General features: G+C 44.0%; 1 protein-coding gene across 1 annotated transcript; it reads right to left on the bottom strand.

Annotated features, from left to right (window-relative positions):
* Nucleotides 1–17,958: 17,958 nt before the first annotated feature.
* LOC142818132 (uncharacterized) lies at nt 17,959–24,329 on the bottom strand. The gene is made up of 2 exons (XM_075896508.1): nt 22,531–24,329; nt 17,959–18,544 (listed from the first exon to the last, which is right to left on the bottom strand). Exons 1-2 carry the CDS (start codon nt 22,935–22,937, stop codon nt 18,310–18,312), a joined length of 642 nt encoding a protein of 213 aa, XP_075752623.1. The 5' UTR covers nt 22,938–24,329; the 3' UTR covers nt 17,959–18,309.
* Nucleotides 24,330–25,143: the final 814 nt, after the last annotated feature.

Raw genomic sequence — 25,143 nt, 5'->3', positions numbered from 1 at the left:
TTCTTAAACCGCCACAACTTCTTTCATCACAGTCAACATGGGTTTCGCTCAGAATTATCCTGCGACACACAACTTGCTTCATTCTACAATGACATCAGTTCTAGCGTTGACCTAAATATACCCACCGATGCCCTCTTTTTAGACTTTGAAAAAGCATTTGACAAAGTTCCGCATCAACGGCTACTCCTCAAGCTTTCTTTCTTAAACATTAATACATCGACGTTCAACTGGATTAGTAGTTTTCTGACTAATCGGCAACAATTTGTGTACCCTAACAACCATTCATCTAACCATCTTCCCGTAATCTCTGGCGTCCCACAGGGCACAGTACTCGGACCCCTACTTTTCTTAATTTATATAAATGACCTCCCAGCTAACATTTCATCAAATATTCGCCTGTTTGCAGATGATTGCGTCGTGTACCGTCCAATAAAAAACCCTACCGATATTGCTATACTTCAAAACGACCTTAACCTTATTGAATCCTGGTGTAACGACTGGCTAATGTCTTTAAACGTAAATAAGACATTGCTAATATAATTTCACCGTAAGCAACATTATCAGCAAGCGACTTACACCATTGCGGGCTCTACAATCTTAACAGCAGAATCCTATAAATACCTCGGCGTAACATTCTCAAGCAACCTCACCTGGTCCACACACGTTAACAACGTAGCATCCTCCGCTAATCGTCCGCTGGGTTTTCTTCGTAGGAATTTAAAACTTGCTCCCTCATCAGTGAAGTTGTTAGCTTACACCACATTTGTTCGCCCTAAATTGGAGTACACATGCTCGGTTTGGGACCCTCATCAATCTAATCTATCTAACCTTCTCGAATCTGTACAAAATCGCGCAGCTCGGTTCATCTACTCCGTGTACTTTTATCATTCCAGCGTTTCTGAACTTAAAACTCGTGGCCACCTCAAAACCTAGAATCACGTCGTCATATATCACGGCTCTGTCTTTTTCACAAATTTCATCACGCTCCTTTCAACGTTCCAGCCATCTTGCCTGCTCATCGATTATCCAGCCGTACAAACCATCCCCGAGCCGTTCATTTACCGCCAGCACAAACTACTGCCCACCTTCGCTCCTTTTTTTGTTGCAACCACCCGGGACTGGAACAACTTGCCTGCCTTCGCCATGCACCACTCCGACCCACATATATTCAAGACCGTGATTGAATCGTTAATATGTTGCTAATTATGCCCATCCCTCATGTAATACCCCGACTGGGGCCTTTGAGGTATACTAAATAAATAAATAAACGGCTAACTCCATCCACAGCGACCACCAATGTTGCTCAAGGTTGAGCGTTCATGATTGTGCAATTGTCAATTAAAAATCAATTACTGCGCATGTCTGGGGCACCATAACAACACACACATATCCTGTATATGCATCTCTTACTAGAAAACGCATACATAAGTAATTTTAAGAACCGTAGCGCTTATTACGCTGCGCTTACTATGCAACGCTTGCACGGAACGGGAAGTGTTTCCATCGCTTTGCTAAGACGAGATGGTGGTGGCAACTGTCCGTCGCCTCGCGTTCTACACCTTATCACCTCTCAGATGGGCACGCACGGCCACGCGCTTTGTTTTCCAAAAGAAACTGCCAGATGGTGCTCATGGCTCACGTGTGACATGACTTGATGCGCTCGTGAGCCTCCACTGCACGCTCGAGGCACTCTAACGCAGCGCCTCCGGAATACCATTCGCCGATTTTCTTGCGAAGAACATCAAATAAATGTTTTGTTCACTCTCTCCACACGCAAGACTATCGTCTTTCGACGATATTTGCAGATTACATGCAGATACGAGGCCAATTTGTTTCTCCATATATACATTACATTTACTATAACATAATATTTTTGGGAGAGTTTTCTGTTAGTTCACAATAAAATAAACGATTACTGAGGCTCTGTAGTGACCCAGTTCTGACAGAAACTTTCAGGTTTAAAAGTACACATATAACCCATAACGTCGACGGGGAAATAGCCACTGTGGTAGCTTAGTTGACAGAGGATGAGATGCATTATATGAAGCTCGCACGTACGGACGATGCCCAAGCCCAAGCCAAGTTATCTTTTCGTCCACTTTTTTGCTCCATGGCAGCATAAATTTACTACTGTAGTGAAGAAGAGGAGCTTCAGCGGCATTTCTCGGCGCATCAGGGGCATCGCCATCAGCATAAGCTCGTGCTTGCTGCGCTTGGCCGGATGCTGCTGACTGCTTCGCTCTCTGCGTTCTGCGCTGCAAATAAACCCCGTTACAAGTGGTGGAGGTGCTGGGCTTCGATCACCCTGGAGCTTCGGAATCGCATTTTACCATCCACTATGCCTACCGACGCAAGCACCGCTCCAACTCCTCCATCGGCACCGCCTACCGTTCTCTGCGTCTGCGAGATCCCCCTGTTTTCTCAGGCACAGAATACAAGGACGTTGACGACCGGATTTCAATGTACGAGCGAGTGAGTACTCACAACAAATGGGATGACGCCGCCAAGTTGGCCTACGTCTCCTTCTACCTGTCGGACGTGGCCAAGCTGTGGTTTATAAACCACGAAGCGGAACTCCCTACATAGTCGGTCTTCAAAACGAGCCTCACACAAGTTTTCGGGCGGCCTGAGGTACGCAAACGCCGTGCCAAACAACGCTTACATACTCGGCCCCAGCAGCTTGGTGAGAATTTCACAAGCTATATTGAGGACGTTCTGGACCTTTGCAAGCGAGTCAACGAGTCCATGTCCGAAGAGCTTAAGATCAAGCATATCATGAAGGGCATTGAGGACGACGCTTTCCAAATGTTGCTTTCCAAGAGTCCTCGCACTGTCCTAGAACTGACCGAGTTATGCCAGAGTTTTCACGAGTTGCGCAGGCAACGTATTTCCACGCGACGTCCCTCGGTGCTCGACAACTGTTTGTCCAGCCTGTCCACCCTTGGCATAGGAGAAGACCATGCCCCTCTTCTCTCCAAGATCCAAGAGTTCATTCGCGCTGAGGTCACTCGTCAGCTCTCTTTGATGTCCTGCGTACCCGATCAACCACGCAGATCGACGTCTACACTCCGCGACTTCATTCAATACCAGGTCGCACAAGTTCTTCCTCCCGCTCGTGAACCGCCGCCAGTCGCCGCACCTCTCACGTACGCCGAGGCCGTTGCTCGACCTCAACAGCCTGCGTTCCAGCCAGCGCCTACGTATTCGTCGCCGCCCTTTTCGCCGCCGATCTATTCACCGCCGCCTATGCCGATACCACCTCGGCCGCAGTTTTCTGCCCCCCAGCCGCAAGTCGGAGTCTACTCCGACCAATGGCGGACCCACGACAACCGTCCCATATGTTTTGCTTGTGGTGGTGTTGGCCACGTGGCACGTTATTGTCGTCGTCGCCAGGCTGCTCAGAACATTCGACGGATGCCCCCTTTCGGCCCTCAGTTTTCTTCTACGCCTTCAAGCCCTCCTTCCTCTTCCTTTCCTTCTGATCGCCCACACGGCCCGACCCGCCGCTCCCCATCTCCACGTCGACGTTCGCTTTCCCCTATGCGTCGCCGTTCCGGACCCACCGACCAGGAAAACTAACGGCCGCAGTTCCCGAGGCACGAACTGCGTCCCCGTCGCCATGCACAAGTCCTCGCTCCTGTCCAGCTAACGTCATTGAAATGTCAGTCGATGGTATCGTCGTCATGGCGCTTGTCGACACCGGAGCCGCTCTATCCGTCGTTTCCATCAACCTGTGCCGCAAACTCCGCAAAGTTCTGACGCCATTATCCGGCCTCTCTCTTAGAACGGCTAACGCACAAAGTGTAACACCTCTCGCAGCCTGTACCACACGAGTCGTCATCCAAGGGATTGTGTATATCGTCGAATTCGTAGTGCTGCCCTCGTGTTCCCATGACATGATACTCGGCTGGGACTTCCTTGCGAATAATAATGCCGTCATTGACTGCTGTCGCGCTGAACTTGAGCTATCTGCACTTCCTGATGTAGACGCTGTCGAAGCCTCCCTGCCGTGTTATAAACTGTTTGTTTCCGACGACACCACCGTACCACCGCGCTCTTCTCTGCTGGTGACTGTGTCGTGTGACGCTATTTCAGACGGTGATGTTTTATTTACGCCCTCTGCCCTGTTCATTCAACGCAAATGTTCTCCACAGCCCATTGCTCTCCTTACTCTCCACCATGGCGTCACGAAGACGCTCGTGTACAATACGCTAGAAGGGCCTTTACCTTTATTCTATGGTGAATGTCTCGGTCACGTGCATCCGATCGACGCCCGTTGCATTTTTGACGCTCCATCTAGTCTACTTTCTACAGACCTCAGCGCACTCATTTCTGACTCTGTTATTGGCCAGTCACTCCTTGATGCTTTCCACCGCTCCATCGATGTCGCAACGTCTTCTTCAGAACGAAGCCAGTTAGTGAACCTGCTGCAAAAGTTTCGTACTTCTTTTGACAGCCACGCTTCTGGCCTCAGTCGCACATCGAACATATCTCACAAGATTGACACAGGAAGCCATACGCCTCTACGGCAGCGCCCCTACCGAGTCTCAGCGTCGGAGCGCCGTGTTACTGACGACCAGGTTGCTGACATGCTCCAGCGGGGTATTGTACAGCCTTCTAACAGTCCCTGGGCGTCACCGGTCGTTCTTGTTAAGAAGAAGGGCGGCTCCATTCGGTTCTGTGTGGACTATCGACGTTTAAACAAGATCATCCGCAAGGACGTTTACCCGTTACCGCGAATAGACGACGCCCTTGACTGTTTGCAGGGAGCAGAATACTTCTCTTCGCTGGATTTACGGTCTGGATACTGGCAAGTTCCCATGGAAGCATCTGACCGACCGAAAACAGCATTTGTCACACCTGATGGGTTATACGAGTTTACCGTTATGCCTTTCGGCCTTTGTAACGCTCCAGCCACTTTTGAAAGAATGATGGACACTATTTTACTAGGCCTCAAGTGGAACACATGTTTATGCTACCTCGATGACGTAGTTGTCTTTTCCACTGATTTCGACACCCATTTAAATCGTCTCGAGCACGTCCTCACACGTCTCACCGACGCCGGCCTTCAACTCAACCTCAAGAAGTGTCGTTTTGGTGCCCGGCAGCTCACCATTCTTGGCCACGTCGTATCGCAGGACGGCATACTTCCTGGCCCCGCCAAGCTTCGAGCAGTCGCCGATTTTCCGAAGCCAAAGAACTTGAAGGAACTTAGAAGTTTTGTCGGCTTGTCGTCATACTTCCGACGCTTTATCAGAAATTTCGCTTCTGTATGTGCGCCCCTTACGGACCTTCTTAGCGGCGACAAGGACCTTTCCACCTGGTCACCAGCATGCGACGATGCATTCACCAAATTACGCCACCTGCTGACTTCACCACCCATCCTCCGCCACTACGATGCTGCCGCTCCCACGAAGGTTCATACTGATGCCAGCGGTGTTGGACTTGGCGCTGTGCTCGCGCAACGAAGGCAGGGTTCGATGAATATGTCGTCGCCTACGCAAGCCGAACTTTAACGAAAGCCGAGGCTAACTACTCCGTGACCGAGAAAGAGTGTTTAGCTATTATTTGGGCCCTTGGAAAATTTCGCCCCTACCTGTATAGTCACGCAATCGACGTCGTCACTGACCACCACGCCCTTTGTTGGCTATCCACACTTAAAGACCCTTCCGGACGACTTGCTCGCTGGGCGCTCAAACTTCAGGAATACGACATCCGCGTTATTTACAGATCTGGTCGTAAGCACACGGACGCCGACGCCCTTTCTCGCTCACCCTTATCGGATGAAGGCATTTGCCTCTCTTCCCTCGAGCCTGCACTTGCGTCATCCGCCTTGCGCAACATGACGGTGGAACAACGAAAGGATCCCTGGATCTGTGGCCTCATAAGCATTCTTTCTGATCCTCTCACTCCTTCACCGTCTCGCGCTCTCCGCCGCCAGGCTAGCAACTTTTGCCTAAGGGATGATCTTCTTTATCGACGCAACTACCTTTCTGACGGTCGCAAGTGTCTCCTTGTGATACCCCGCCATCTTCGAGCTGCTATCTGTGAAGCTTTTCACGCGGACCCACAGTGCGCCCGCGCAGGCCTCTTCAAGACATACGCTAGGCTTCGACTCAGATTTTATTGGCGTGGCATGTATAACTACGTGCGGAAATTCATTCGCTCGTGTGCTCAGTGCCAACGACAAAAGTTACCTCCCGGGCAAGTCTACCCGTCACAACCTCTTCCTTGTCCTAGTCGACCTTTTGATCGCGTCGGCATTGACATTTACGGACCACTTCCGTCAACTCTAGCTGGTAATCGCTGGATTATTGTTGCGATAGACCATCTGACACGCTATGCCGAAACAGCCGCGCTGCCGACTGCCACAGCCCGTGACGTTGGAACGTTTCTGTTGCAACGTTTCGTTCTGCGTCATGGTGCCCCTCGCGAGCTCTTAAGTGACAGAGGCCGCGCCTTCCTTTCTGACGCCCTGAAGGCATGCCGAATCGTGCACCGCACAAGTACAGCGTACCACCCTCAGACTAATGGCATGACGGAGCGCTTCAACCGTACTCTTGGCAGTATGCTGTCGATGTACGTCGCCTCTGATCATTCAAATTGGGACCAAGTTCTCCCGTTCGTCACCTACGCGTATAATACCGCCGTACAAGCTACTACTGGGTTTTCGCCATACTTTCTTTTGTACGGACGAGAACCTTCAAATACAGTAGACACTATTCTTCCATATAAACCTTATGAGTCCGAAAGTACAACTCTGTCCGAAGCTGCCCGACATGCTGAAGAATGCCGCCAGCTTGCTCGCTCTTTTTCTACCGAGGACCAGTGGCAGCAGCAATCCCACCAGACTGGGGACCGTTCGGCTCCAAACTTTCCACCTGGTTCATTGGTATGGCTTCGGGCACCTGCTACCGCGCCTGGCCGCTCCGCAAAACTTCTTCCCAAATACATTGGGCCATACCGTGTTGTAGAGCAAATGTCACTCGTCAACTATATCGTGGAGCCCATCATCCCATCCACAGACCTACGCTACCGCGGCCGCGACACTGTCCACGTCTCTCGTCTCAAGCCATATTACGACCCATTAGTCGTTTGTTCTCCCGAATTCGCCAGGATGGCGTCTTTTTGCGCGGAGGGCGATTGTAGTGAAGAAGAGGAGCTTCAGCGGCATTTCTCGGCGCATCAGGGGCATCGCCATCAGCATAAGCTCGTGCTTGCTGCGCTTGGCCGGACGCTGCTGACTGCTTCGCTCTCTGCGTTCTGCGCTGCAAATAAACCCCGTTACACTACTAACATATACTTTCATTGGTAGTGTTGTCAGTTCACAATAAAAATAAACGAATACTGAGGCTCAATAGTGACTCAGTGCGGACAGACAATTTCACTTTTAAAAATACACATATAACGCATAACATGAACGGGCAAAGAGCCGCTGTGGATGCTTAGTTGGTGGAGCATGGGATGCGTTAAGTGCCAACCACTGGCACGCGTACGCCTGCGCCTACGCGTCAAAAGCGTCTAGTCGCGCCTTTGGAGGAAAAGGGCGCGCAACCACTGGTACGCGTCGGCACTCGCGCCTGCTCGCGTCGCGCCTAGCTGACGCGCAGTGTTGCTAGAGCTTTTGATGTGAAACTGCCAAAGCATTGCCTCAAAAGATTGACTTTTCAAACATTTGTTACTCTTATTCAAGCCATGGAGGAGCTTTTTTAACTTAAAATAGTATATTTTATATTTGAATTGACACTTTTCTTAATTATTTAGACTGTTCATTAGAAATCAAGCCAATAGTGTCGACTGTATTCGCGTGTCATCCACATCAACATCAGCTCTTCGCGCCAATTTCTGTTCTTTCTCCGTGTGTGCTCCTGTTGACGGGAGGACGTGTGTTTGTTTCACGAAGCTTTCCTCGTGCGTTTCTCGCAACCATGCCTGCGGTGTCGGCAGTTTCCCGCAGGAATACAACAGTTTTCACTTCGACACTCGTGCTCCTCATGCTGCTCATAAAAAAGAGGAAGCAAGTACGCGAGCAGCGGCAGCCTCGCCGTTGGTGGATTCGCCCTGTTTTCTGGGCGCGTAAGCAAGAAGGCCTCTACCACACTGCGGTAAGTCCTTCAGCTCTTTCTTGACCTCGTTCAGTCTCATTTTAACGTGACGTCGTGCTGTTCGATCACTCCTGACCGAAATAAACAGTAATGACACCTACGACATAAAAATGAAAGCAAAATAAATAAAGCCAATAATACGATATACCAATAAACATGCAAGGAAAAGAAATAAACCAAGCGAGTGACGACCACGCCTTTGACAATAGAGCACTTATAATACGTATGTTGTATTCAAACCCCATGACCTCTTGAAGCGTTTTGTTTTAGTAGCAAGTGAGTGCTTAGCCAATTGGGAAATGTTGCATGTATGCCCCAGCAAACTTCTATTCATTTCCTCGTAGGGCATATTCAGCTATAAAATGAAAGCTGCAGAGAAAATTCCACCGAAGGAATACTGTATTATATCTAAAATTTCACATGTGCTTGAATGTTCGATCAGGGATTCGGCGTTAAGAGAGGTACATTGCTGGTTCCCGTTCATTTTTTTTTCTCTGTAAGAATCTGTTCAATCACTGTAATCTGCTTTTGTTTTCAACAGATGAAACGGATGCGTGAAGGCGATCATGGATTTTTTTTAAGTTCTATCGAATGACGCCAGCACTTTTTGATGTGCTGCTCAGATTCGTTGCTCTGGACCTGAAAAAAATCCACGTGTCGAGGGAAACTCTCCAGCCTGGTGGACGGCTTGCAATAACCTTGAGGTTAGTGATATTGAGGTAAAACATGCCACATAGCATTAACTGAATGTAAGTGCCAAAAAGATAGCTTTGAATCACTTTATTTTTTCATTGTTTCATGTTTATTTTTTCAGTTACCTTGCATCAGGGCAAGATATCCCCTCTATTGCTCTGGCGTATCGAGTGGGAATGGAAACTGCCCGCTTGTGCATTCATGAAACGTGCGAAGCAATCTGGGAAAGGCTTAAAGATCATGTCATGAAGGTAAGCGAATCGCAATTCCATTTCGATGTTGGTTACCTGGTAGGTAAGCCTGGAAGCAGCATGGATAGGTTCAGCCTTAAAGTGAAGTGAGAACTCGTAATCAGAGAGAAGATGGCACATATTTTTTGATTGCTGCAATACATGTTCACAAAAGCTTGACTGACGGCAACTAGTGATGTAAAGAGAATTTTGTTGCGTTGAGGTATACGCGTAGATTTGAGCCATCACGGTGGATAGACAGCAATGAATTGTTTCCCAATACAAGCAGGGAACGCATGATAGACCACAATATGCATTGCAAACTTATGCATCCAGAATAAATGCTCACTGCCACCCTGCTGGTTTATTAAAACACTGTTCACTTACGACTCTTCTGCCCAAAGAGTAGGCCACTCTTTTGTGTATTTGTTACTTCTAATATCTTGCATGTGTTTCAAAAACGTGCAGGTACACTCATACCACTCACTGCACCTAACCTTTTGTAATACTTGGCTGCACTTCCCAACTCTTTGTATCCTTTTTTCGCAATCTAACATACCTTCACACAATGTGATAAGCCCAGGCCCACTTTTTCTCTAAATTCCTACCAGGATACCAGCAAGCTCTCCTTGCTCTGTGATCCGCCAGGATGCAATGATGATGAAATGTGTAGTTGTACTAGTCGTGCGTTTTAAACGTTGTTACAAGACGTCTGTAAATTGAACTTATTTTACAGCATAATTCAATATTTTTCTTTCTTCTGTGTCTGTGTTTTTCTCTTTTTTGCATAAGCACTGCAAATTCATCAGAGTTCCATATTATAACTAGCCCAGCACAATGTTTAAGTTATTTTTTCTCAGCCACGAATTGTTGGGGAGCTTAGTGGACTCACCTGGATTCTTTCTGTGCATCCTGAGCTAGATTTTTCATCTATGCTTACACAAATACTGTAGCTGATAAGTGCAACATGTACATAGAAAAGGAGATCAGAAAACTGAAATCACCAGATGGGCAAAATGAGGTATTAGTCTAGTTGATTTTTGGACGATTCTAAACTGCAGTAAAATTACAAGGTTCACATGGTGTAAAGCACACATGAGTGGTGTTGCGTCTTTCCTAACTTCATGCGTCTTTTGTAATTTGGTGTACTGTATAACTTTAGTGCAGTAAATCACCAGCTTGACTGCCTCTGTTTAATGAGGGACTCTTGTAATGAGAGAAAAAAAAGTGGCGAGAGTCGCATGACAGCAGTGTAAAGTACGTGGCTTTTATTCGAACGGATTCTACTGAACCCCGTTTTGAAAATCACTGCTTCTAATAATGTGCTCTCTGCATATTTGTTTTGTTGCATTATAGGTTCTTTCTTGTTAAAGTACGACATTTTTTGTTTGTACTTCCAGACACCTACCAAAGCGGACTGGCACTGTATTGCCAAAGGATTTCATTCACGGTGGCAGTTCCTGAACTGCTTGGGTGCCGTTGACGGGAAGCATGTTGCTATTGTATGTCCACCAAAATCTGGCAGCAAATTCTTCAACTATAAGGTAAAAGCTCACCTGGATTCTCCCTGTGCACTCTACTCTAAATTTTTCATTTATGCTTGCCCAAATACTGTAGCTGATAAGTGCAACATGAATATAGAAGAGCAGATCAGAAAACTGGAATCATCAGATTGGCAAAATTAGATATTGGTCTAGTTAGTTTTTGGATGATTCTAAACTGCAGTAAAATTACAGGGTTCACAAAGCCAGAGAGGACACATGGTGTGAAGCATACACAAGTGGTGTTGCGTCTTTAGTAACTTGGTGTACTGTACAATTTTAGTGCAGTAAATCACCAGACTGACTGCCTCCGTTTAAGCAAATAGTTGTTATATATGCCACACTTTTAAAGATACGTGAAACCTTAACATAGATAGTAATTATTGTACTGCTGTTATTCACTGTGGCTGTACAGATAGGTCATGATCTGGATTTTTTGTTGTGTTTATTGTTTCAGGGCACATTTTTCATAGTGCTGATGGCTGTGGTGGACAGCGATTGCAAATATGTGCTTGTGGACGTCGGTGCAGAAGGCCGCCAAAGCGATGGGGGAATATTCAAGGAATCATCCTTTGGTTGTGACCTCTCTAAAGGCCACCTTGACATTCCAGCAGTTGGCACCCTACCAGGCACTTCCACATGTGTGCCTTACGCCTTTGTGGGAGACGAGGCATTCCAGCTTCGTAAGGACTTCATGAGGCCTTACCCCGCAAAATGCCTCAATGACACTACGAGGATTTTCAACTACAGGCTCAGGTGAGCAAGGTATTGAATTGTTTCTCTGATTCGCTAACCTCATGCCTTCATAGCCTTCATACGCAAAAAAAGCCCATCACGTACGATTGAACACGATAGCTTAACCTGTGGATCTTAGTCAACCAAGGGCATTTGCAGAACTTTTCTGCTGTGGGAAGGAGTGCTGGTGCACCGAGTTACCACAAAATAGGCACTATTTTCTGTTAAAACTGCGCACATGAAATTAAACTTTCAAACAGGGCAGTAGTAGCCAAGATTTAGGAGATACTCTGCATTATCTTAGTGCTGAGAAGATTGTGTCCGTCAAAAATAAAGCATTACGATCACTTCACGAAAAAAGCTCTCTGTGTAGGGTTGACTTGTGCTAAATGGTCACCAGCAAGTAGCACAATATGTTGGATACATCTACCTGCAGTTAGTCTTTGTATAGTAGGTGCACACACCATGTGTTTCAGTGAGAAAATTATATGATGAGACTTGTGATAAAGTCATTGCTGCATTTCATTACATGACTTATGCTGTTCACACTCATCATAAATACTTTTGTAGTTACAGCATTTGAGGTTGATTCTATTGATGAGAGCTCCTCGAATGCTTTGACTACGGCCAGACATTGCTGAGCGAAGATCTTAATCAACTTACATTTTGCAGATCACCTCATATTACCATGCAGTAGGTTGGGCAGCAACTTCCGTCTGAGAGCACATCATGAAAAAGTGTTACTGTACATGTGATGACCCCCGCAATGTTTCACATTTCACGGAAAAATTGTAATCGTTGATCACATGATCAAATTTGTGGCTTAGACAGTGGAAAAGAGGTGCATTTGGAAACTCATTCTGTATTATTCTATTCACTTCTACTCCAGCCATTGTAGAGCATCTGTCGTACTACTATTATTCCACAAGGTTCAAAATAATCAGCCCAGCATCGGTTAAAAACTTCAAGGTTGTAGTGGTGATACAAGCAAAATTCAGTAGTTAACATTCGAAAAAATAAAAGATGCAGAAATGGACAAAGAGTGCCTTTTGCTAACACTGAGTACACAAGCCAAAGTTCATAGTGCTACTGCCGTTGACAGTAATAAGCCCTCGTCTGGTGTTCCATCTTTGTCAGTCATACGTGATTGTGCCGACAACGGGTTAATGAAAATAAATTTGGTTGAACACTTGCTGTCTCTATATAGAAATGTAGAGCACTATACTATTACAGTACAATACTCAAGTGCAGCAGCCTGTAACAAAATGGTGTAATGAAGGGACAGCTGGTACATCGCACTACAAGGAAACAGTGAACAAAGGTGGCGACGGCGAAGGAACTCGGAAGTTGGATTGTTCATTCCTTCATCCCATTTTCGCACTGTTTTCTGACAGTGGGCTGTAAAAGATGGAGAAAGTATTGCACTAAATGGGAAATAGTCTTTCATCACATTGTGACAAATGGCTCATCTGTCACAACTACTCGGCATTACCACACCACTACTTTTATCTTGCAAGCACTTCCCATTGCCTTGAAGGCACCATAGGGTGTCACGTCTTCATTCGCTGTTGCAACATTTTTCTTTTTCGTCTGCAAACGCTGTGCAGAAAATGCCTTCGGCATCACTGCTGCCAGGTGGAGGATACTGCTTCGCACCATAAACGTGCAGCCCAGCCATGTGGACTTCGAAGGCCGCCTGTGTCCTCCACAACTTCCTTACTCTGTACAACCCACATGCCCATCAATTCTTGGACAGAGAAGACAGTTTCGGAAACGTTGTTGGAGGGCGCTGGCGGCATGGTGTGCAACATGTGCCAGACAACAGTTTCTTTGCCATGGCTCCTACACAGGCACGAAACTACGATGGTGATGCAGGTGCTGCAAGAAGGTTGTTCGCCAGCTACTTTTCTAGCACGGCTGGCCAGGTTCCTTGGCAGTGGAATCTACCAGGACTGACAAAGAAGCAGCCCTCCTAGACACTTGTTCTTCACTGCCAGTTCGGGCAAGGACGCACAGCTGCGTCTTCACTCTCCTTTCTAGCATGGCACTGCTTGCCCATTCTTCAGTGTGACAGCTGCTCTAAAGGGGGTATGGTAGGGTGAACCCAGCAAAAAATTGAATTTGCAGTCTTGCCACCAAAAAATTCACTGTACTCTGAGGAACGAAGCTGTTGAAGCCCGACGTTGAGAAGCCACTCCACGCGGTTTAAATTCCGCACCGTAGTGTGCCACGCGACCTCCGGCGTAAGCAGTATGTGGATGTAAAAATTAGTTTTTCTCAAAGTGCGTTTTCTGTAAATTTTTCAACTTCAACCTACCTTTTCTCAAAATGTACCGAATTGATTTTTATAAAACTTTGTATGCGTGAGCTACAACAAGTAAGAAAATATGGTTACATTCCTTTTGCTGTTGCAGAGAAAAGGTACAGAAAAGGTACCAAACTTTTTTTTCTGTGAAACTCAAACTCGATTTCTCAATTTTTCTCAATTTCACTCACTCAGACTTGCCAAAATACTTCACTTACTTTGGCTCAGACTCGAGGCTTGATGCCAGTGTGAGGGTTCTCTCATGAGTGACTTTGCCTACCTATTATTTGACTCCTCACGCAAATCAGCTTTTCACTTTTCTTGTTTTCTGTGCTCTCTAGCTCATCTTGTCATACCTTCTATTCTCCTCAAATTTGAATGTGTTCTTGTAAATTATTCTTTTGTGAAAAATAAATCTTTATTTTACTAAGTCCACATGTTGCGAATTGAAGCGGTGTCATCTTGACACAAACTGGGGCAATGTAACATTTTCAGTGACTCTGCAATGGTCTTGTGCCTTTGCAAAACCGTATGTTTAGCGAGTGCTACGAACTTCAATCGGACAGAGCACACAAGCTACCAAGTGGATGCTCAATGTTACAGGGGGGGGGGCAGTGACAAGTATTACGATCACTGGGACCATAACATATTCATTGAATACTTTAACTGCCATTGAATACTTTGACTGCATAGAAAGCCGTGGCTACCACAGTACATAAGCATCTTTCTACAAGACATAGCAGCGCCGCTGTGTGTCATGAAACAGTGCATCGGCTGTTGCTCAATCTATCCACCATATTGTACACTCAGGGGAATAAAAAAAAGGATCCCTGTCAACTACACTTGTACGGCAATCAATGAATTCGTTGGTGTGATTGATAAACAAATGTCGGTCAGCTTCTTGTGTTTAACTCTCTCATTCCTCTGCGCTGCGACACAAATGTAACCCAGCTTATTGGCAACCATAAAAACATTGTTAACGCTGTGTCAACTTCCTACTTTCTTTGGCCATTGAGATACCGTGCACAATGAATGTACAGTATCCCAACAATAAGTTTATTCCTGTTGCCTTCTGGGTCAGCTTGTTGTGTTTAACTCTCTCATTCCTCTGCGCTGCGACACAAATGTAACCCAGCTTATTGGCAACCATAAAAACAATGTTAACGCATTGTCAACTTCCTACTTTCTTAGGCCCTTGAGATACCGTGCACGATGAATGTACAGTATCCCAACAATAAGTTTATTCCTGTTGCCTTCTGCAACCATGCTCGGGTTTGACATTACCGACTTCTTCAAATGCTCAGTGACAGCAGTCACTGTATCAAGTGGATAACCTATATCTAAAAGACCATAACCTGTGCTCGTGAGGGCCAACTTAAGGCAAGACATAGCTGAATCGTTTATAACCGTTAATTGCTTTGATGAGAAATTTAACACCGGTTTTAACTCCAGCTTACTTTAAAACCAAATTAAATTATATTAAGACTAATACATATGTCTAATAATCTACAGACATTTAGGTTTCAATATTTGTCTTTTAAAACCCAACTCGGAGATTGTCTGGGATCGATGGGTTCGAACAATTATATTTATTCTCGTCTCATAAATAAACGCACTTCATCAGTACAATATCTATGGAGTGCAAATAAATCTGGCTCATACATATGGAAATGGCTAAACCTTTACATTTACAGAGAACTTGTAATTGTCCTTTTGAAAGGGTATTGACAAAGAATTTTCACTTTGTTTTTTTTACAACCAAGGAAAGGCCAAGCACTCAGAAGCCTAGAAAATGTACCGCAATGCACAAGTGTGCCCTGAAAAACTAATTATAGTGTTCTGAAAGCTAGTTTCAACTCCTGGTGTCCTCTGTCGTTGCAACAAAGTATGACCTTTTCGTTACGTGCTAGTGCAAGATATGGTCACATTTCCACGAACCAAGCAGCCATCTCAGAAGTTCCAGTACCAGATATCATCACAACTAGCCAGAATGCAGCGTGAAGTCACCAAAATTAGTACTCAAGTCCCGACGTCAACTTAGTGTCGATGTTGTAAGGTGCCCTGCGAGAAATTTGATTTTAATGTTGAAATGAAATACCTTATCAGAATTTGCCGAGTGTTATACTTTCTCAGAGTCGTCTGTGTATACAGGAGATTAGTTAGTCAGACTAAACTCGCCTTAGAAATATGGTGTCGGTACCCCTTAAGGTATGCAGCAAAAGCAACTGTACTTTTCATTTACGTTAGTAACTTACGTGTTGCAAACATTTTGCATGAGTGAAGCTGCATTAGCAATGAAATGCAGGCGCATTGTGGCATAAATGCTTTGTGTCATACTGTAGGTACAGCTCATCACAATAGAAGCATATAATTCACGAATGACCATGTGAACAAAGCATACCTTGGTAATTATTACTGAAGTAACTTTTATTATAAAGGACAGACATCATCAAAATGACGTATATTCCCCAAATTCATTTTGTGCAACCCTGATAATATTTACAATACACAAATAAATATCAAAATAAGTCACAAGATTAATGACTAAATCACATATTCCATGACTAAATAAAGGGGCCATGTCACAATCACTCAAAAACTTCACTTTCAGTGAATACTAAAAGTAAAAGGTATATTATGCCCAGACTGGTTATAAAAAGCAAACCTTAAGATATTACAATAAAAGAAAACCTTGCCCACCCCCAGCGACTAGCCTTTTGCCATGACGAACGTGACAATGCACATTAAGGAGCGTAGCCGTTCTGTTATACCAAAGTTTCAGCTGCAGCAAGTATTCTAATTTCAGTGCCGTATGGAACAAGGCTAAAATAACAGGTTTCACATACAGTTGACGAAGAACTGCTCGCAGGAATGCAGATGCTCGAAAAGTTAGCTGCTTGTTACATAATTCCTCACGAGTGCTGCCCCACTGTCCAGCCACTTGTGTATTTATGAAATACTCAATTACAAAGTAAGTGTTCATGCAAATTCGCTACCATTCTGCCAGCTAATTTGTGAATGCGAAACGATTAACCGACAGAACACGTTCAAAAATTGGGTGTTATGACCCCTTCAAACACTCTCGCTTCCCCTGATCCTATAGGTATAAAGCAAAGTATCAAAGGTGTTTTTTTTAAGTGACAAGACTTGGAGATTATTAGTCTGAATCACAAAGCAGATCTTTATAGGCATATGAGAGCATTGAAAGGCAAGCCCTATTTTTGTAAAGTTTTTTTGCAAGTAAAATTAATATTTAAAGTGTGCATTTTGTGTACCAAAGTGTACTAAAGAAAAAAAATGTTAGTGCTCCCTGAAGTAGCAAAAAATAAGTGTGCACTCAAATTCCACATTCTACAAATTCTAATCTTTTCAGGCACAGAAAAGAAGCTTTGCCCTGTGCAATGAACCAAAATAAATCTCTTCAAATGAATATTAAAAGCACAGTGATTAAACAGGTTTCAAGAAAATCAACAAAAACATTTTAAACATATTTGTAACTAGTTACACTGAAGCAGCTGTTTGCCTTTTTTCTTTCTGTAGATATTATTTAAATGAGAGAGCAAATCTAATTGTTAACAGGCTGACATATGTGTCCTTGAGTGCGAACAATGCATGCACAATGCTGTGCATTAACCTGGTGAGAAGTGTATGGTTTTTATGACTAAAATGTCAAGTTGACAATGCTAACAAAGCATTATTACATATTTGCACATTTAATATGAAGGCTAGAAAAGTCATAAAACGCTCGATCTAAAACGACAATGCGAAACCACCGACATCCACACGCACTAACTAGGCGACGTCAGCATAAGTAGTTCTTTGCCTATCGAGGATTGCCAAACTCTTCGGTACTTGCAAGTGCATGCAATTCAAACACCTATCAGCGCCTTTGCCATAAGCAATAGGCACCAACTTAAACTCTGTAGCTTACGTCATATTAAGTAGCGTTCTTGTGGGATGCCTCTTGCACGCGCTCACAGATGCCGTAGAGTTCTGCGTTTCTAGATAGTCAAAGCGTCTATGCAGGCTCATTCAGGCTGATGATATAGTTAGAGCATGTGGCTACTGATGGTGCCGCATTGTCGTTGTTAAGTGACCTTTTCACAACCTCTTTAAAGAGTAAACAAAATATCACATATCAAGCTAATCTCATGATGCACACAAAACAGGCACGTTCAGTTTTTTCTTCGCAACTGTTGGGTAGTGTAACATTTTTCCTTGCATCTTTGCAAAAAACTGTTTAAAGAGAAAGTTCATGCAGCAAAATAATGAGTGATTCAGTTAACATGACAGAAAATGTAAAAAATGACATTTTAAAAGGAAATTTGCACTTGGCCCCATACCTTAATAAAAACAAATCACTTCAGCCATTGAAATAAAAAACAAACTAGTCCACATACTCCATTACTAATTGCATGATCTTAACTTTCAGCTCTAACTGTCGCTTTTCTGGCATCTTCTCAAAGTATTTAGCAAGGCACTGCCCAAAATATTCATGTTCGTTTCTTGACTCAGTTTTCTTCAATGTCTCGCACAAGTCTTGCACATTTTGAGTAATGCTATCTAACTCTTCTTCATTCTTTCTTTTGCGACTTTTTCGCTGGGTTGGTGTTGACCCGGCACTTCCATCAGCGACAGCAGGCTCTGGTGCAGTCCTCTCTTGGGTGTTTGGGCAAACAACCCCTGGAGGCCCGAAAGCATCATCGTCTGAATGTGCAGAAGCTTCCCGACAGTTCTAAACACTGGTCTTCAAACTGGACCATGTCCTGCAGAAGCTCCTGCACATTCATACCTATGCGGGTAGTAGGGCTGTCAGGCCTCGGTGGTTGCCTGCCAGCCTGCACCTGGCTTGCAGGCCTTACTGGTTCACCCGGACTGCAGAAAAAGCTGGAAGTGCTCTGCAAGCTTGCAGGGCTAACATAATTTCCAGATGTCCTGCAGGCAGCAACAAGTGTGAACGTTATGACCTTACATTGATGAAAAGCCAGTTAAAGAAGTACCCGAATGTAAATATTTAGGAATTTATTTAACAGAATCATTTCATTGGAACAGGCACATAGAACACATGATCATAAAGGCTAGTAAAACATTGTATTTTATTCACAGAAACTTTCACTGTGCAACAAAAAAGGTAAAGGAAATTCTCTACTACCTGCATGTAAGGTTTATACTTGAATATGCTTGTGTTACCTGGGACCCAGCTCAAAAGTATCTTGCAGAAACAATAGAAAAATTCAAAACCAGGCAGCTCGTTTCGTCCGCAAAAATTACTAGCTATTTGTTAGTATATCAGATATAAAGGGCACATTAGGCTGGGAAACTTTACAATCTGGAAGACAGAAACTTCGACTAAAATTTCTGCCTAGTATATACTATAACCTTTTTAGAGGTGAATACCCAGTAGCACCAACATATCGTTCCACAAGATGCCAACACACACATAAAATACGAGAATACGCATTCAAAACCACAACTTTTACTAACTACTTCTTTTTAAAAACAAGTAGAGAGTGGAACAAACTTCCCGAAGATATTGTAAACTTGAGTGACAACAGCGCTTTTTTTTTCATTGTTCTGACATCATGGCATGCTTATTCACTTTTAGTACCTGTTTGCCACATGTCACATTGTACTAAAATATTTTTCGATTGCATGCTGTAATTATTATATGTTGTTTTATTTTCCAGAATGTTTAAAGCGTCACTATTCACAGAAATGTTAGTAACCACATTGAATTTCGTGTGTAAACTCCCCTGCAGTAATGCCACTATGGCATTTCAGGAACTCTAAATAAATAAAAATGAAATATAATTTCACCTCTTTCTGCACTGAAATAGAATCAAGGATTAAACTGTGGTTTTTCCTAAGCACATCACTTGATATTTCACACACTGCCACACTAAAATACTTTGCTATATCTGGTTTTGCGTGTTTTCCAGACCACATACAAAGGGCCCATGCAATTATTTACTTGCCCTTCAATTAAACTTTGGCATTGAGGCAATCTAAGGTCAAACAATGTAAACATAACTAAAATCACATTATCATACTTACATTTCATTTATGTAATGTAGAATTTTATGGCACGAACCACATACAAAAAGAAAACCAAGAAGCTAACTGTGCTGGCAATACAACTTGAAATGGCACAGCTAATGATAGATGAAGTGATGACAATTCATTTTACACCAAGCAAAATCCCTGGCATAGTACCTTGTCTTGACAAATAGATGGACAGGGATCATTAGTGGCAAAGAAAAACAATATGAACAACATTTTCATAAATTAAATATATAGCAAACCATATTAGCCATACCAGAAGCCGGGCTGATTGACCAAACAGTAATAGGTGTTTTGCAGCAGCGGCCATGTCCTTATGCATAAAGCCAATGATGGGCAGGCAACATTGATGTAGTATACTACACATACTCTGCTACTATAGCACATGTAATTCACCAATAACTGCAACAGATGCTAGCAGAGAAGCGTACATACCTTATAGCAAGGATGTCAACAGTACAAATAAGATGGATTCCTAGAGTCGTATTAGTGCTTTCACTGGAATATTCAGTCAATTTTAAGGTAAAGAAAAAATGTAAGTATTGTTTATTCTTCGACAAACTACAACGTTTAGTTGATGCAATATGACCATACATGTGGTGTAGGAATAATGTGAATGTCTGCGGCAACGTTAAACGTAAAGGCACAATCATGCAGTTTACTTACAGCCAATATATTTGCTCATGATCTCGAACACAACTGTGTGTGTGTGTATGTATCATATATATATATATATATATATATATATATATATATATGTATATATGTCTGGTGACTTATATATATATATATATATATATATATATATATATATATATATATATATATATATATATATATATATATATATATATATATATATATATATATATATATATATATATATATATATATATATATATATATATATATATATATATATATATATATATATAAGTCACCAGACATATATATATGCACGTATGCCCTGACAAATGTCGGTCCCCGGCCGTAACGTTGGCAATAAAGCATCGTTTTTCGTTTGCTCGTTCGCTTCTTCTGGTGACTTATAACTCGACCGGAATCCAGGAAGACTTTCAAGAAATATATTATATATATATATATATATATATATATATATATATATATATATATATATATATATATATATATATACTGTACAATGTCAATTTTTATTTAAGTTAGCACGTGAGCGTGTGGCCTGCCAACTCTGGTGGCTGCTTGCAGCATGTTCAAACGGGAGCGAGAGTTACCACAGCCTCTTTTTGCGTCATCTAGTGACGAGAAAAACAAGCAGTCATAGGTGATATAAAACTGGTGGCAAACTTAAACCCCTCCCCCCTTTTAAGGCATAACAGGTCAGGCCTGGCCTCTTGTGGGTTCAATATCTGCTGGAACCCCGATATTTTTGCATTCGCCTCAATACTGCCAATGTCCGTTTTCATTACCACTCTCACATTCCAACAACCAATGTCTTCTTGCCACTCCTAGGTAAATATAAATTATCAATCACCTGTGGAACATATCGTGGCTCATGGTATCCAATTATATTCTATATAAGTCTGGAGAAAAGGCTTTGACAGCGAATGCAACGGGATTTTAACTTTAGCCATGCCATGACCAGGTCAAAAAAGAAATTACAGCTCACTCAGATTCAATTAAGAAATACATTTTGCTATGAGGACTCACTCCGACTCAGACTCGCCACAATGAGAGTGCTCAGTCTCACTGTACTTTTTCAGAACCGAACTGAAGTACGGACCCAAGCTCACCAACATAGCTACTCGGTCAGACTCACAGTTTCGCCTGAATCTGGGTTGATTCACTAGTTCATTAGTGCAAAGTTATCTTTTTCAATCTTAGTGTTAAAGCTCCTTAACGCAAGCAACTCGCATAATCGATTCTCTATAATATGCCTTTAATCTTGTACCTTCAAGAACGAGTTCTCAGTGGTTTCAATTCGATGAGGAGATTTTTATGAAATATGCGACTCGTGCGGTATATCTTGAGGAACCACCTACCCCGAAAAAATTGGTGGGGAGGGTCGTGGCACCCTTGCACCCCTAATTCGCTTTTTGAATCAACAAATATTGTGCAGCACATTGTTGAGGTATTTGTGAAAAGACTTAGTACAAAGTTGAGTTGATGTAACACTCAATTAATGAAAAAAAATGTCAGTGTTCCCTGAAGTAGGAAAAAATAATTTTGGGGGTTCAACATCTCTAAATCACCAAGTCATTACGAGAGAGACGCCGTAGTGAAGGGTTCTGGAAATTTCGACCACCTGGTGTTCTTTATAATTTGCACCTATATCAATGTACAAAGGCCTCAAGCATTTTCACCTCCATTTAAAATGCCGCTGCTGTGAATGAGATTTCATCCTACACCTGTGGGTCAGCAGTTGAGCACCACGACCACAAGAACACCGTGGTGGGTGAAATAGCGAAAAATAGGGAACATGTATGATGCAAAGAGGGCTCTCTGAATATGCACAAAAAAACATTTGTTTTTCCATTTGACAACACTGCTCAACAATGGAAAAATGCACACCATTGTGTCAGCAAAAGGTTTTCTCAAGGTCTTTAATGTGGTTGTCATTAATGTTCAGACCTCTATCAGTATTGTCAGTACCACACTGCTTAGATTACTATAGCTGTTGAAACGGATAATTTTTTCATATCACTGCACACTGCTGCCTTGGCCACATGTAACAGTAATCAACACTTGAACTTCCTACATGCTGTACACTGCATACAATATATGCATACCTGAAAATCACAGAATTTTCAGTGTCACAGTATTTCTATTTAAAAAGATGACATTTAGCAATGCTCATGACAACGATTAATAAAATGACTTACGCCCTTGTTTGCATGGTATCCTTGAGAAAGTATAGAAGCTGGAAATATGGCCACGTGATGGTGATACACTCCACATCGTCCAGGCCGGCACCGCTCTTTGCTTTTTTATTTGCTACAAAGAGCCGCCGGAACTCGTCACGTAGCGACTTCCAGCGCTTCTGTACAAGCTCGGCGGTATCTGCGCAATGGGAAATACAAAGATTGAAGCGCTTATGCATGTCGCACGAACGACCAAGTGCTAACTTACCATCAATATTTACATTCGGTAACACGGCTGCAGCTACCTCCCGCCACATCGCGGCCTTCACAATCTTGTCTTTGTGCTGCCGGTGGCTTTCCATCCATAATGGTAGTCTATGCTGCACTGCAGCGATGAGAATCTCGTTGTCAATGAAGGCACCGTCCATTGCTTGCTCCTCACACAACTGCAGCACTGCACGGCTGAACACAAAGCACCGCGCTTATGCAGCACATGTTCCGGAAGTGAGACCAAGAGCGCCATGAACATCCGGTGCGACCGTAGTGTTTCGAAGATTTTCAAGGCCGAAAATTGTCATGCCTGCCTATTGCATCGACTGCTAGTGGATGTAGTTTTGCAGGAGCACATACAATCAGCTAGCAATTGTCACAGCAGGACAGTTTCACCGCTGCACGACGACGGCTCACAGATCACACAGTTGCATTCGTCGTATGCTTCTCGTTAACACTCATACCGGTGCTACAGTGCAATTCATTCACGTAAACACGCACATCGAAGCTTCAGTAGAATTCGTTCACGTAAACACGCACATCGGAGCTACAGCTGAATTCGTTGGTGTAAACACGCACGCCGGATCAATTCGTTCGTGTCAGTGACACCATGTACTACAGCTCAACGGAGTTCGTACGCCGATGTAAACGATGATCACATGTCACTAGCTTGGCATCACACGCTACTGCAAAGGCATCAGACAAGCCTCAAGCACTCTTTCTATGTAATATTTTTTTTCTTTTTTTAGCCAGCTGAGACGTAAACAACTTAACTTTCGTTGTCTGAGTTTGTCACGTCAGCTTCCACCGAGGAATGCAAACGAAGCACACATCTTTTTCGGCATCCGGCTAGTGTCGATCATCCTGACTTCTATCATCGGAAGCATCTTACCACCACAGCCCACTGACTTCGAGCACAACGTATGGAGATAAAAGCACAGGCGCAGTACAATCGCCGATACGATGTTTTCACACGGCCAACGATCACACTGAAACTGGCAGGCACTCGCTAGCAAGCCGGCAGGTACTCGCTGGATTTGTCGGCGTCACTCGCACTCGGCACGAAATTGAGTCACGCTGGTAGCACTCGCAGACATTCGTCGTGTCATTCTAGATGACGAAGCGGTCATACAGGAACGTTTGGAGTAGTTTTCGTGCTTGCCTCTAGCACTCGGCCGTGCCTTCGAAGCGGCGGCCATTAGGCCCAGCACTCGGAGTCATCGCGGCCTCTGGTTGGTTGGCGCCGCTGTACGCGTGGTGACGTAGCGTACGCGAGGCGAAATATCAAGCCCGGCTTGATCCCTCGCGCCTGCTCGCGTATGCCCCTCCGAAGCCGACGCCGAGAGGCGCATTTGACGCTTTTGACGCGTAGACGCGAGCGAACGCATGCCAGTGGTTGGCACTTTATCCGGAGGAAGCACGTACGGTCCTCTCCCACGGCAAGTTATCTTTTCGTCCACTTTTCTTTCCCCATGGCTACATTACATTGACTGACATTCGTTCATTGGTAGTGTTCTCAGTTCATATAATAAGGATTGCTGAAGCTCGACAGTAACCCCGCGCTAGCAGACACACACAGTTTTAAAAGTACACATATAACCCATAATGTCGACGGGCAAATAGCCACTGCGGTAGCTTATTTGGTAAAGCATTGGAGCATTGGATGTATAATAAAGAACTGAGACAATCAGAACTGTTATTCGAGACCAGGTAGGACGTTGGCCTAGCCAGCGAAATCAGCGACAACGTCTGGGCCGAGCGTCTCGTGCTTAGCACTGACAATGTGTTAGCCGAGCTTTGCATGAACCATTACATTCATCATTACATATCTCCCCCTCGCTGAAGATGGTGCCAAGTAAGTGTTCTAAGGTTTCGTGAGGACAAGTGGTTCGTGATACAGTTTGAGGCGATCCACATGTACGATTTCACGGCCTCGGCGACGCAGGTCCACAGTGGTCGTGAGGGGTTCGATGAGGTAGTTAACAACGGAAGTTTATTCTATGACGCGAAAAGGTCCATGGTACCTGCTGACAAACTTTGTAGAAGTACCAGAAACAGCACTGGGGGGACACTCACAGCCAAACAAGAGAGTTGGGCGAAAACTGGTAGTTGGACCGTCCATCGTCGTGACAAAATTTCTGTAGCTCTTGTTCTTGTGTTGTAAGGGTGCGAGCTAATTGCCAACATTCTTCCGCATACCAAGCGGCTTCGGAAACTGGTGTTCCTTAGGATGAGTCGGGTCGGTAGGGGAGAATGGTGTCAATTGGAGATTATGGTTCTCGACCATAAAGTAAAGAGAAGAGAAAAAAGCCTGTCGCCGCTTGAGGTGCCGTGTTGTAAGCGTACGTTACGTAGGGAAGGATA

The sequence above is a fragment of the Rhipicephalus microplus genome, chromosome 5, assembly GCF_043290135.1.
Source record: "Rhipicephalus microplus isolate Deutch F79 chromosome 5, USDA_Rmic, whole genome shotgun sequence".
Taxonomy (NCBI): Eukaryota; Metazoa; Arthropoda; class Arachnida; order Ixodida; family Ixodidae; genus Rhipicephalus; species Rhipicephalus microplus.
This window is presented reverse-complemented; position numbering and strand designations above follow the sequence as displayed.